This window comes from Gallus gallus, chromosome 1 (assembly GCF_016699485.2).
Source record: "Gallus gallus isolate bGalGal1 chromosome 1, bGalGal1.mat.broiler.GRCg7b, whole genome shotgun sequence".
In the NCBI taxonomy this organism is placed as follows: domain Eukaryota; kingdom Metazoa; phylum Chordata; class Aves; order Galliformes; family Phasianidae; genus Gallus; species Gallus gallus.
In genome coordinates this window covers 36,025,753-36,040,785 of record NC_052532.1, presented here as the reverse complement: position 1 = coordinate 36,040,785, position 15,033 = coordinate 36,025,753, and the positions used below count along the sequence as shown (strand labels likewise).

Below are 15,033 nucleotides of genomic sequence, written 5' to 3'. Positions count from 1 at the left end.
GGTGGCACTCATACCTATTGCAGAGATGAAGAAAGCAAGGCACCAACTAGCTAAGTATTTTCTCTAAAGCCAGGCATGGAGATCTGGACCCAAATTCACGTTTTAACTATTTTCCTCATATTTTCCTGCCATGCAGTATGGCAGGGAAGAGCTGCATCAATTCCACATTAAATTCCACATTCCTTAAGCCAATAGTCAAGGGAGAGATTCTCAAAAGTGCTGGGGGCTCAAGGAGTAAAAATAATGGCTGTAATGGCTGTTTTCAAGCAGGCATCAGTAAAACCTGGAGTTACGGTATCAAATCCTTTTCTCTCCTGCAGAATCATAGGAGAGAATGTTAACTTCATCAGCGTAGTTCTTGGTCCTTTTACCATTGCAGTTAGAGGAAGAACAGAACTCCTCTGTCCTTGAGGACATCAAATGTAGAGTCCCTTTGCCTTATGCCTTTAAGGTGGGTTTTTTTCCCATCTCAGTGCCTGAACCATGCAAACTTGTGTGCACATGGGAAGTGTGTAAACTTCACAAATTGCCCACAGCAGTTTGACAGCTGGAAGAGCGCACCCTTTCATTTCTATCTATGAAAATGAGATTCCTTGCTAGGAACCTGTTGATTATAGCCATTTAACATGTCATATTTTTAGTGTTTTCATGTCTGCGTAGTGTTTTCCAATTAATTCCTTCAATCAGTTTGCTCCACTCACTCATTAAATTTTGCTCTCTTTTCAGTGCTGGTATAGGAAGAACTGGGTGTTTTATTGCCACTGCCATTGGTTGTCAGCAGTTGAAGGAAGAAGGAGTTGTAGATGCATTGAGCATTGTCTGCCAGTTACGAGTGGACAGGTGAGTTCATACAACCATGCATCAGTCAAATGACGTGAATTTATTTAAATTTACACTGGATGAGTTCAATTCTTCTGCATTTGTAGGTTAACCTCAAGCAGCAGATGTCTTCTGCATCTTTGCAGAAAGCGTTCTGTGGCCAATGCTATAGCTGAAACCTGTTACAAAAGGATGAGAGATATACAAGAGTAAAGGTCTTCGGAAAAGTCTGATGGGCACCAAAATTAAATGTTCACATTACTAAATGTAACACACGCAGAGGAAGACTTAATAATTGCAGATAGCTGCTAGATTTGTGGATCCAGCTGATCTGCTTCTCCTTCTGCTGATTGTAAGGAAAATTGCTTCTGCATCCCACCATCAGCTGAACTAGTCCAACACAAAAAGCTTTTGTGAAGGCTCTTCTACTCCTTCTAGGCATATACAGAGTCCTTCGCTTTTATACTCAAACTCCTTCAGGGCTCGAGTTCCTGCTGCTGTTTTCTCTTGTGCAAGTAGGTTATACCACTAACACCTAGAGAATGGACCTGCCTTCTGCCATGGCAAGGGACACAGCTAGTACAGCTGTTTGTACTCCAGTCATTTTTAACAGGAGATGCACAGAATCCTCCCTTCCTATCCAGTTAAAAGGGGGGGCGGTGGGGGAGGAAAGAGTAATTTTTAGAATTTTTTCAGATATGTATTTGAACTATTTCATGATGATGCATGCACCCCAGTAGTAGTTTCAGTGATGAAATGAGCATGCAGTGACCAGTGAACTGACTACTATACATTGCAGTTGTTGACTGAAAGCCAGCCTATAACTGCTCTAACACTGAACACTGGGTTACCACCAGTATGGGGCATTCTCTGAAGGACAAAGAGCTTATTGAAGTGTATACGTCATCTAGATATCACAGAATGGGGGAAGGAACTATAACCCATCTGCTCTTCACAGTTTGTGTCCTAAATTGGCAGGAGCCAGGCTGAGCCTGGTTTACTCTTCAGTAATGACTTTGAAAACCACTTCACAGCTGAATGCTGCTTTACATGAATGGAGTGGCTGCCATCACTTTTGCTGACTGGTATGACAGCATTGGCTGAATATTCAAAGTAACTTTCATATTTAGATCCTGATTAAGGAATATTGTTTCTGGGTAAAACTGGCTGAGACTCTATTGAATGAAATTCTCCTGAGATAGCAACTGAAGTTGCTGGACTCTTGGCTCTCCTCTCTCTCCCTCCTGAAGCTTTCTGCTGTCTGCAGCACCCCACTAGGTCACAGCAGACACAGGGCAGTCTGGAGGCTAGAGATTATCTTTGAACCCGAACTGACAGGGACATCAAGGCTCACTCAACATGTAGCTTCTTCATACAGCTAGGACTGCCAAATCTGGTGCTGATACTCCCTCCGTTGTGCTGGAACTCCTTTTGAGTTAGGCTGGCAAAGTTCCTCAGTTTGAGAAAATAGCAAGGCATATGTTGCAGAATTTTCTGAAGTTAGATCAAGTCCCTGATTGAATTCACAGCATGGGAGTGGGGCTTGGGAGCAGGAACACTGCAAGCCAGCATTGTTGCAGAATGCTTTGTTTTGTGAAATCATGGCCAAAGAGATTTGTGTTGGAGAGGAGGATATGGGTATTGTGTACCATGCAAACAGCTCGTTTGGTTGTACTTTTCTTTCTTATTCTGCTTAGGGAAAGGGGATTTTGTATAAAGTAAACAAACAGGGTTGCACCAAGAACAGAGAAGTCTCATGACTGCCATAGGGACCAGGTCATATAATCTTGCAAGACTGTACCTGCTTCTCACATACTTTTCTTCTTAAAATGGAAACAACCCATAAGGAGTGCAAATGCTGAAAAAGAGCTCAGTCAAAGGGACAATTAAGGATTTTTGTGTTCTGAAGCATTCTGAAATGCTGAACTGGAGCCACAATCTGCACGAGGACCAGAATCCATATAGCTGACTGTGTTTATGCATCACCTCCTCTGCCCTTACCCTCCCACACGCCTTCATCGCAGGGGGGTTGTAATGTGATCCTTATAGGGCAACATGAACCACTTGAAGTGTAAAATTCTCCAAGGGGAGTTCCTGACCTAAAAATCACAGCAACAGAGAAGATGGAAGAGATGAGTGGAAAAAAAAAATGCTTACTCTGTTTTAAATTATCAGCTCCAAACTTCTAACTCCATCCTGATTATCTACTCATTTCAAAAAGGCTTGTAGTGTTCTTCCTCATTTAAGTATTTCTATTATAAGATAACCTTTTTCTCATTGCTCTTTCACTACAATCTTGAGAAGTAGAAGCAAATTCTGCTCTGTTACGTCAGTGTTTATGTCATTATTTCAACCGCAGAAATAATATTCCATATTTTCAACATTATTACTGACAGCACGTTTTGGTTAAGTATATCTTGCCAATGAACTTTCTTATACGTATTAGTAGCCATGATAAACTTGGAAAGAGAATAGAAATCTGTCCCAAATATAAATAACATTCAGCATAGCAATCTCAATGACACAGAGCTTGTTATAAATGTTAAGTGATTTGTGCATTTCCATATTTTTTCAAGTTTCAGAAAATACAAATTGACTGCAGAGATCTTGGCGAAGGCTTTTCAGTTTTTCATATTCCCAAGCACTGCCTGAGACAAAAAGTACGTTTTTTTGTGTTTTAATTTGCGATGGCATTTTCTGGGCAAAACTCAGTTACACCAAAAGCTCTTTTTCTTTTCCCTCTTCCACTTGGTCATACTGCATGACAGCTCTCACTCACCTAGCAGTTAGCTTCTGGTAAGATTTTCTAAGGCAGAGTTTAGCAGCTCCTCAGAACACAATAGCCACTCCCAGCCCAACCAGACCACAGGTTCGTCAAGTAGCCAAGTATCACTGTAACACGCAAAGCTCCATGAGACCAGCTTATCCTGAGAGTCCTGATATGAGATTACTGCAGGTGGGATGTAAGATAAGGTCACTACAAGTGGCTTGAAGCTGACAAAATGAGCTCAATGTCCCTCTGGACTCAGCTACCAGAGCTGGCTGTGACCGTCACTGTGTTACACTTCAGTTACTGGCACGGCCCACATGAGCAAAGCAGCAGAGCAGGAACAGAGATGAGGCCCTCATCCTCATGATGCTGGGCATCAGCAGGCTGCAATTTATTCTTTGTACAGATTGCCCTCACAAAAGAGAATAGAGTGTTAAACATAAAATGATGGTTTTAGCTGTCTATGTGACAGCTAGCAACTTGCCTGACGTGTGCACTGAATCTTTTCATCCCTGATACCTCATCTCCACGAGGTTCCCAACCAAGTTTGTTCATGCGTGGGGTTACACCACTCAAGTGCAGACCTGCTGATGGAATGAACACATTTGGTGGTATCCACTTGTGTGACCTTTCTGTCATGTGGGCCCATGGTCTAATTTCTACCAAGATAATCAAGCAATAGGAGAGCAGAATATAGAGAGAATATGTTGGATGGACTCTCAGTGCAGAGCAGATGATGCCGGTAGTTATTTACCAAAACATTCCCAATGCCTACTGCGCTCTGTGAGAACCAAACAAGCACCCAAATAAATTATAGATAGCAGCAAAGAGCTGTGCTGAAAAAAATGGATGAATTAACTGCCTGCGTAGACCTTCTAGAAACAGAGTTTGAAATAGAGTTCCAGTAGAGAATGAGGTGACAGAGAGCTGTTCCCAGAATGCCCAGGTGTTGTGTTCTTTGCTGCTCGGTATAACTTAGGAGGTTGTTGATAAGGGGTGAAAGGATCTCTCAGCAACTGTCTGTGCTGAGCTAATATGAGGAAGTGCTCCATCCACTCGAAAACTTGACCCAGGATAAAGATACAGCTATGATTTGTGTGGCTTCATAGAAAGATGGACACTCAGCTCTGCTTAGCTTTTTCTTTTTTTTTTTTCCCAGTTCATTTTCTTATGTTCTGTAACAGAAACAGGAAACATTTGATGTGAGGCATCTTCAAGGCTTGCTGTGATATCGAGAAACTGCACATTCTTTAACCTTAAAGGCACATTCTTGGAATAACGTCCAATAATTTTGCTTTTGGCTCCTCAGACAGGATGAAAAGAGTTTCCAGTGTGCGTCAATTCATTGTTTAAGTGTTTTGACTAATCACCTCACGTTAAAAAAAAAAGGAATTCCAAACTCTGCATCACATTCATTCTGGAGCAGACCACATCCAGCTGCACTCACAGCAAGCCAGAGGGTTCTGAACAAGAGCCTTCCCTCTGCCATGGTTGCCCAGGCAGACACGATGGCGGTCCCCAAGTCCTGAGCACACCAGGGTTTGCTCCTTCCAAGCACCAGCCCAGTGAGTCCCAGAGAAGCAGAGAGCAGCTTGTGAAAGAGCTGTCAGTGTGGGCTAGCAGAGGACAAGGGCCGCAGGCCCAGAGGTACTGCAGCTGTGAGTCTTTCCCTCCTGGGCACAGGGGATATGGCAGAGGAAAACTCTCTCTTAGAGCAGATTTCCTCCTGAAAAAAAAAACACTCCTTCATGCAGCATTCTGCACAAAATGATGTTTTAGGGTGATAGATAATTTCTTGATGTTAAATATGAGCCCTTCGCAGGAACAACGGGGAGAGTCCCATGGGTGATAGGCAAAGCCAAGTTGTCTGAACCTCCAAGACTTGGCCAGCAAAGATGTGCATTTCTATGCCTATACAGGGTTTGGAAGCACCACAACAGCTGTTTTGCTTAAAAGCATGGAGCAAATGCTCAGCCCCACATAGGCTTATGTATGCCCTGGGGATTTTGTGTGTTACTTCATTTGAACAGAGGTAGATGCAGGGGTCACCTCCACAAATGGCCTAGTGCAGCCAAGGCAGTTTTAACCTCTTCCTGCCACATCCTGGTCCCTGGACATTTTCCCTTCCTTCACCCCTTCTCACAGTGGATTGGAGCTGGGAAACATACTCCTGAAAGTGTGTCCTGGGGGAGCACTGGCAGAGGTACAGAGCAGGATGGGAAGTGGATGTGTGGGCCGAGCAGGACACAGCAGGAGGAGGAAGGAAGGAGGCCAGGCAGTGCAGAGGACCAGAGCAAAGCCTTCCCGTCACCTTTAGACTCTTGCTGGATCTCCAGGCTGAAGATGAGCACAGAGAAGAGAGTGGCTGCAGGCAGCAGGCAGCCAAGAGTTATGGATTTGTGGATGTCTTTGTTGGCAAAGCAAAGAGGCTGCTGCTTTTTGCACTGGATGGGGCCATTTGGAGACTTGTGATTTAATTCCTAAAAGCAACATATCATAATGGACATGCGGCTCACTAAAAAGGGTTTTACAGTTGTCTGAGCACACTGGAGGAGCAGAGACAGCTGGTCACTTTCCTATAGAAGTAGGTATTAACTTAATCGTTTTTGCTGCTACAACCATTTAACCATCCAGTAGCACTGAGGAAAATAAAAGGACCTTATGGTAGCAGATGAACTTATCTGACACTAATGGACAATATTTACCAAGGCATCGTTAACCATTTTTCACCCGGCTCTATATCAGTACGCCTCTTTGTTGCTGCTGCCTCTTAAGTGGTCACGTGGGAGACTGTCAGAGCTTCTGCTATAAGGTGCCTGGCTTCTACATCACTCTGGAGCTAAATCCCTCTCTGCATTTCATTGCTTTAGTGAAGGTTCAGCTTGTGCCAAATACAATACACATCTTAATGTCATCCTTTTTCCCCTAAGGCCATTTACTCACTCATCCCCCCAGAGGTAGGCAACCTCTCCGTAGTAACCTAAGGATGATCACATTGCTTTGAATACCCTGGCAGCCTTTGCTTGATGAGAAGTGAGATCTGAAAGATCCTACTACTTTCAGAATGAAGCTCAGTTTAATTTCAGAACTGAATATAGCTCTTAGTAAGTATTGCACCTACCTCCTGTAGGACATCATCCCCTTCCTACTGCAGTTAGCACTGGACATGTGAGACTAGATCCTCATGATTCCACTTAAATAAGGCATTGTTAGCAGTTGAATGTATTAAGTGGAGGCGTCTACTACAATCTGACTGTAACTAGTCCTTTATGTGGTCAGGTTAAGCTCTTTTGTATTGCTGGTGTTGAAATGAGTCACTACTGTAAAATTTCCTAGGTGGCTGCTGTTCAGACAGGATGCATTGTAGGCGTCAGAAAGAGGACAGGAAGAGCTGTTCTCTGTACAGGCAATCTGAGGGTCAGAGAAGGTTACAGTTATACCAAAGGACAAAATGAAAGGCCAGATTCTGAATACTCCCTTGCTCCATCAGTGGCAGTGCAGATTCCATGTATCTGGCTCTCTATGCCCAAGTGACTGAGCAAAATTCTCTATGAATGGTGTTGAATTTGAAATATAGGTTTTAACAATGAAAACATCAGATTTCCTCTCTAGTTATTACTCTGACCTTGTCAGCACCAGTAGTTCATGCTATATGTGCGTTAAATAGCATAAGTCATAAAGAAAGTACTTCTGCATTGGCAAATCTCCCTCTTGCTCAAGCAAACTCTAGGTCAGAGATTGAGAAAAGTCCTTATCTAGCCATGGAGCTGGCAGGGGCTGGAGGTTGTTGCATTCGTAACAAATAAGATTGCATTCCTCTGCCTTTTCTTTTCAGAGGTGGAATGGTTCAGACCAGTGAACAGTATGAATTTGTGCACCACGCACTAAGTCTGTATGAAAGCCGACTTTCTGCAGAAGCTGTCCAGTGAAGACAAGGAGGGTAAAACCGAATGTCTGTCTCTTGAGGTAATTTGTTTCATTACCTACCAGCAGCAGCTTCAAGGAGTTTACTGCAGTGGGAAGAGCGGCTTTGAAGCCAACTTCTGAAAGGATTGTGGACAGTTTGGCAAGAGTATAAAGATTGCTGGACCTTTACTGTATATGAATGTATTGTGAGCTTCCCAAAAATGATTTATAAAGAAGGTACTGTAGTGAAACTACACATGGATTTCACATATATATCTAAAGGTGGGTTAATTCTGTAATACTGGTATCTGCCGTATGGAATGTATGTATGTGCTACTGCCGGAGTCGACTGGACATAGAAACTTCTACTGAAGAAATGTTTCTCAAGTGTATAAATGCTTTAACGTTTGCAAAATGTCTTGTGAATGGACTGTCAACTGTACTGTAAAGTGCTATTACTGATTATGTGGTGAGCTTGTTTCTTGGCCACATAATATTCTTGCTGCTAAAATTGCAAGTGTTCAATAATGGATTTAAAAAAAGAAAAAGAAGATGAGATAAAAAAATTTAAGTCATTTTTGAAAATATTCAAAAGCAGTTAATATTTTATATGGAAATGTATGTTCTTCATACTATTATCTATTAAATGTGTATTTACTGTAGGTCTTAAAGAGCAGCTGCAGAGCACAATGTCTGTTATTCAGTGTGTATGTGTTTACTCTGTACTGTTGACTGTCCTAGAACATGCTTCTGCTACAGACCTGAATCCAGTGTATTTGTAAATTGTGTAAGTCATTTTACCTTAAAGTTTTAAAAGAAACTTTGTAGCATATATTAAATGGTAAGGATTTTAAATATTTGTCTGTCTTTTATTAATACGGAATTTTTTGCTTATATTATTTATCTGCTCTATCTCTTTCAGTAAGAGATAGATGCCTTTAGTGATATGGACTGTTCCATGACAGGTTATACAGGAACGAAAATGCTGCTATGACTGTTTCCTTACTGCTCAGTAAGAATTTGTTTTTCAGAGAAAAGCAAAGTTGGCATTATGACTTACAACACTGGGAGGTCTGTTCACAGGGTATCATGAGTTTTTAATGCAGTGATGTTGACTTTGCTTCATACTGCTAATAAATTACACTTGATATAAAATATTTACTGAAGTCTCTGGTTTTTTTTGCTTAGAGTAATTTGGCGCATACTCTTGTACCCCCAGAACAGGCAGAGCGCGGTACAGTTTGGTTATATACATCATGGTTTCAGACCACTGGAGAGTAAATCCTACTGACATTGAGCAAAGTGGATCACCTGGTGAAAGCACAATCAGCAGCACTTGATCCGCAGGGGAGTTTATATGTAAGACCCAGTATGTACCTGAGAAACCTGCCTTCTCCACTCCTCCTTCTCCTTCCCATCTCTGTTTGGCTTTTTAGGACTTGTGGAGTTAGAAATATCAACATTGGGGTTTTGCTTGATTACAAATAGTTACAAAAATGTGTACATGCTCCTTGGAAAATACTTATTCATCACCATCCAGATCACCTGAGGACTCGTAATATTTCACAGGCAATTAATTACACAAAAGTACTATCCCTTTTCTTTGGAGTTTTAGTCTAAGGAGGCTCAACACCATGTTTTTTAGCACCTTGTGTTTGCATCTTTCCAAAATAAAGCAGTGAGTAAACTGTGAAGAATCATATGAAACAACAAAGTGGTGTAAAACTCCCCAAAACAATTGAATAGAAGGAAGTGCTCGTCACTGACTTTTTCCCCCTGTGAAGGCACATTTCCTTCCTAGCCTTCGCTTCACTTATCTGAGGTGGTTTTTTTTAAGAGAAGCGTGGGCAGTTGCTAGAGGGAAAATGGAGTCTTTAATTCACGTCCTGGTTTTTACCTGCCTTGCCTTGATGTTCTCAGGTAAGTGTCTCTCCCCACCTCTCCTCCATTGTTCGGTCTTTCCATCACTGAGCAGAGACCTCCAAAGCAGCTGGGGACTTATAGAACAGAGTCACTTTGCTTGAGCTTGTACAAGACGAATGGGGGGCAGGGCCAACACAGCCAGTTCTGTTTAGGTTTCTCTTTCAGTGCTGAATATACCTCTTCTTGTTTTAAAGATCTCCTACTTGACAATACAGTAGATGAGCTTCAGAGCAATCTCTTCGAAGGGGAAACTCCTATTTTTATTTCTGTTTTGTGTAACTTCCAGAAACAGGAGTTTTCTGTGACGCTTAGTTGGAAACTACCCAGATCTGTAAAAACAGAGGAATGAAAAACCTCAATGTAGCAAAATACGCATTGGTTTTAGCTGTGATTAATAAAATGTTATAACTATTAAAACATTGTAATTAATAAAATGTTTGAGTTACTGAGAGTAGAAAAAAACATAAATAAGATGGGGCAGAGAGGCTGCATTTGAAATATCCAGGTCTGTGCTCCATGACATGTACATTTTTTTGCCCTGGTAACTTTGGAGCTTTAAATGAATTGTAGTTGTGTTCATTTGAATGTTTGCTTTCAGTATTTATATATGGCGGAACAAAGAGCTGAGCTGATAGAAATTAAGGCGGTCAAAGAACTAGCAGCTAGAGACATTGGAGTAAATCCTGTAAGAAACGCACTTCCTATCCATAAAGAGCCTCCATTCCTATAAAGGCACGGGTACTGAGAGGCGTTTTCTTCACTAACACTAAGAGTTTTACTAAACCGATTTGCAGGCAGTAAATTATACCTCAAAAATGCTGCACAATAAAACTGAAAGAAAGACTGAGAGAGCTTGTAGATGAGTGTATGTTTTCAAGAGAGGAAATGGGGTATTTAGAATGGGGATCTTAAGTTAGAAATTCTTGTATTTCTTTTATATCCAGTTTAGATTTTTCTTCATTTTTATATCTAATGAAGGTCAGGGTGACATTTGCCACAACAGTTTGCTTTTTGTGTCTTGACAATACTGTGAAATAGTGCTTGCATCATGTGGGCTGTACTTTCAGCTTCTTTCATATAGGTTCAACACATGGAAAGTTCATGGAAAGTTGAACATGTAGAAGGTGGGAAGGGAGATTTATTTGCTGATGCACTTTAAATCATCAAGAATTTACTTTTTGTTAAATAACCATGTATAATCAATTGTATTTTCTGGAATTTTTCACTTCCAGAAGCGTTTCTGATCATCCATGTCCAGAGACAGCAGTGTCTGTCAGAAAGGAGAGGAGTCATTATGGAAAGGTGCAATATGAGCAGCCCCAACCAGCAGTGGCAATGGATGGCTGATGACAAGCTCTTCCACATGAAATCTGGACAGTGCCTGAGCATCTCCACACGCTCTGCACTGTCATCTCGCAGCATCATCATCAATTGCTCCCAGGCAGTCAGGTGGACTTGCCACGAGGAAGATGGGCTCCTGAAGGTAGCCAACAGCTCACTCTTTCTTACCAAGCAAGGCCAGAAGGTAATGGCCAAGCAGAGTAAGAAATACCTTCATACATGGATGCAGCTTGAAGCCAGCGAGACGGGAAAACCTGTCTATGTAAATCTGTGTTCAAAGCAAGGTGAGATATTCCTTCAAAAATATCTTGGTAGTTGGTGAGTTTGGTGGAGTTTAGTAAAGCACTGGCACAGGCTGCCCAGAAGGGCTGTGGATGCCCCATTCCTGGAGGTGTTCAAAGCCAGGTTGGATGGGGCCCTGGGCAGCCTGATCTGGTGGGTGGTAACTCTACTCACAGAAGAGGAGTTGGAACAGGATGATCCTTAAGGTCTTCTCCAACCTAAGCCATTCTGTGAATCTATAGTTCTATAATAAGTTTAGGTAACAGAAATGTCTCTTCTCTGCTTACTCAAGCGTTAAGAGTTACAGTGTTTGATTCGAACATAAAAACATTTTTGATAGTAAAAAAAGAAAAAAGTTAACAGACCCATAAAAGAAAAGCTGAGATTAGCACTGTCTTTCTGAAAATTTGTTTTCTTTTTTTCAATCAGGATGTCCCCCCTCTTCTCTACTCACAGTCCATGGATGAAAGTACTTACGTGCAAGCTCAGCTCACTATTCCTGTGTCATTTCCATCTTTATTTTTAAACAGAAATATAGATTATAATTCCCTGTAGTTTTTCAAATATGGATGTGTGCAAGTCCTTCTCCTCATTCATTTTATCATACAATCTAGATTCATTATGTCAAGAAAAAGAAAGTATCTTATTACCCCAAATGCATGATCAGAAGAGCCATATAGTTACACATTCATATGTTTGTGCAGATGTGCAGATTCACTCTACCCTTGGATGGAACATCTATGAGAGCACTCAAAATCCTGAATATAATCTTAGAAATTCTTGCCATGGCACTTAGAAATGCATGAGCCTGTGCACATGCTTCTGGATGTGTTAATATACCTACATTACATATATTACACATCTATAGAAAAAAAAAAAAGGTTTTAATTTACTTAATAATGTTTTCCTTTATATCCTGTTGTCAATCATTTGTAACAATCCTTTTGGTATTCTACTTGCACACTTAGAAGTTGTTCTTTGTGGTAAATGAAGACAACCTGCACAGTTAAGCCTTTTAGTGGGAAATACACCATTTATTCTTATATTTACACGATTTTAAAAATGTTTTATGATTCAATACTTTTGCATCTGGCCAAGTTTTTGGAACATTGAAAACAAATTCCTTGTTCTTTCTGACCCGAGAATGCTGGGGCATGATTGATAGCTGATCCTCCCATTCCTTCTAAGGCTGAGTACCAATTTTTTTTCAGCCACTCTGCACTTGCAGGAACCCAGTCACAGTAACAGGACCACACACTTCAGTGTAAGTCTGAAAGGAAAACTTGCATAATCAAGGAATGGAAAATTGGCCAAGATGCAGTCCCAGCCTTCCCATATATTTTAAAGATTTAGAAGGCAAAATGATATGAAGTTCTGCGTACCTGTGAGTAGAGTGAGAGTGGCTTGCTTATTGAAAGACACCGTGAGAAGTTAAGGTGAGGTGCCCAGGCAGTATTATTTCTGCTGATTGTTGGATAAAGTGTTGCCTAAGAGATTCAAGGTAAACTTGAATCCTTTTCTTACTCATTATCAGAGGAGGAGCAATTTAAGACCCATGAGTACTGAGCAAGACAGCTCCCCCGGTAAAGAAGCCTGCTGATTCTCTGTAAGAGTCTCACTGCATTAGTTACCTCCTTTTTGACAGCTCTTGGAAGCTGAGAAGTAAATTATACTTTGAGATCTACAATACCTAACTAAGAATTCCAAGTATTCAAGAGTAGGAATAATGCAAAGAGATGCATTTTTTCAAATAAAAATATTAATAAGTACCACAAGAAAAAAAACGAATGCCCACAGTGCTGATCTTGATGGTCATATAAACGTCAAAAATTTCAATGCTCAATTCTTAAAACTACTCTTCTAAGCACATCTGCCTAAATTCAGCAAATCCTGCTGTGTATCAGCCTAAAATAACATATTCAATCTATATTTAGATAAGATAGTAAAAACTAAGCAGTCTTTGGAGCTGAAATGGCTGTATATTTTTCTACTCCTGACTAATATCATACTTGATTATAATTTTGTTTTCATAGTATTCATAAAAAACATTGGTATTTTCACAATGGAGTAACTTACTGAATTGAATCCAAATATCAGCTCAGATAAAGAACATGCTCCAAACCCAACAACTGCAACTACCTTTTCTACTGGAGCTAATTCAAACACCAAGTGTGATTTGTTCTGAGCTTGGGGAAAGTCTGAGCTTGGATTTGGATTTCAAATCAGAAATTGACTGTGTTGGATATACAGTTTTTGCTACAACCCTGATCAAAATGACGCTGGGTGGAAATCCTGATCAGTTTATGTATGTATTCAGATCTGTTCAGAGATTACTCTAAATGTGAGAGCAAACAGCCCATCCCACACGAAGTCATTGCTGATTCTGGCAGCTGGCTGAAACAGCAGACACAAAAAAAGGCCACAAGGTATCATCTCCCTTGAGGTGGTGGGACATCAGGTCTCATCACATTCATGAGGAGATTATGGGTGGAGATGCACAGACCCTTTAGAGCTAAGGCCTTATTTTCACTCGCAGGCACTTGGAGTCAGATTTCCTATGTCTGGGATCCAGTAGAAGGAAGAGGGATGGAAACAAAGAGGAGGAAAACATGCAGGAGCTGCAGGGGTAGAAGGCAGCATGATGAGGGAGAGTGGTGGTTGAAGAAATGGAACATGCCTAGGAAGTGAGGTAGGGTGCTCACAAGAGAAGTAAACATCAACTCATTAGAAGCATGTCTAGGGCAGAGGGAGAAGTAACTCTTTCATGTTAATGAAGATCATCAGTGAGTAGTTGGAAGTGTTTTCATAGATACAGCAAAAGACTTAGACAAAACATGGTTTTGCATGCAGAGAATTAGCAGACATGAAGGATGCTCAGGCTCATACTTTGTATTTTGATGTATATTTGCAGAGAAACTTTGTGCACAGTACATTATATGAAATTTAAAATTAAAAAATCACAGGCAATGTTATTTTGAGAGGAACAAAGATCTTTACTGTGAGAACAGCAGAATCTGTTGCAAGCAAATAACAAATAACCCACAGCACTGCATATCTAACACAGTAATGCTGCTGTCTCTCTGGACTTGCATGAGCAATTCTTATATGTCTCTTTTGCTCTGGAAAGTTTAGTTTCACTAAAATATCTAATTAGAGAGCAATGCCATGTGGTACCTCAGATATTACCAACAAACCTTAAAAAAACTTCACACTGAAAATTACTCACTGAGTGGAAAATGATTTCAGACAGGAAGATAAAAATCCAAGCTGCATGCTGAGATTACTCACAGTGCTGTAGAGACTGACATGCAGCCTGTAGAGCCGTCTAGTCACAGAAGTTGACATGAACTGTTTTGTAATGCAGTACTCTGTGTTGCATTTCCCTTCTGCTGCAACGTATTCAGTAGGGACATCTCCTGAAGTAAATGCAGCTGCAAAACCCTACAACTGTGGCTACCAGGATTAAGTCTCATTCAGAAGGGAAGCTGATTTTTTTGAGGGGCATGGCTTCATTACTTATTGTTGCGTGTCAGGTATTTAAGAAGCACAATGGGATCTGCAATGATATAAAACAAAACAGACAAGAAAGTCAGAGTACCTTTTTATCTCTTGTTTTGTTTACAGTCTAACACTGACATAATATCAGATATTATACATGAGCAAAATGCTGACATGCCCTCTGTCGCTGACTGTTACCTTCACAGTCCTACCTCCAATCCTGTCCTAGCTTTTGGTTCTGTATCTTTGCTTCCTTATCACTTTCCTGTCACATTGGCTTCTCCCTTCCCATTATCCCATTTTCAGTTTAGCTACTCCATATACGAGCATGAGCACATTGTGTTCACACTCCACTGCCAACACTCCTGTCAGCATCAGTGGTGAGACAGGCTGGAGAGCAGGGCAGTGGAAGCTCAGGGAATACTCTGACCCAGGCAAGCAACACGGTAAGGAAAGATAAGTGCATCATCCTGCTGGTCTTCTTGGGAAAGGGG

The 15,033-nt window shown here is 41.1% G+C and overlaps 2 protein-coding genes across 6 annotated transcripts in view; both read left to right on the top strand.

Moving 5' to 3' along the window:
- PTPRR (protein tyrosine phosphatase, receptor type R) overlaps positions 1-8,652 on the top strand; it is a 143,660-nt gene extending 135,008 nt beyond the window's left edge. For all 4 annotated transcript variants that reach the window (XM_001235187.6, XM_025154299.3, XM_046912446.1 and 1 more), the window contains 2 exons: positions 727-840; positions 7,425-8,652. In XM_001235187.6, coding sequence (XP_001235188.4) covers positions 727-840; positions 7,425-7,518 — 208 coding nt within the window. In that variant the 3' untranslated portion in view covers positions 7,519-8,652. The remainder of the gene's footprint in view (positions 1-726; positions 841-7,424) is intronic.
- A 677-nt stretch (positions 8,653-9,329) lies between these two features.
- Positions 9,330-15,033, top strand: part of PTPRB (protein tyrosine phosphatase, receptor type B) — a 66,009-nt gene continuing 60,305 nt past the window's right edge. For both annotated transcript variants that reach the window (XM_015282939.4, XM_040669493.2), the window contains exons 1-2: positions 9,330-9,415; positions 10,651-11,043. In XM_015282939.4, the coding sequence (XP_015138425.1) occupies positions 9,361-9,415; positions 10,651-11,043 (448 nt within the window). In that variant the 5' untranslated portion in view covers positions 9,330-9,360. The remainder of the gene's footprint in view (positions 9,416-10,650; positions 11,044-15,033) is intronic.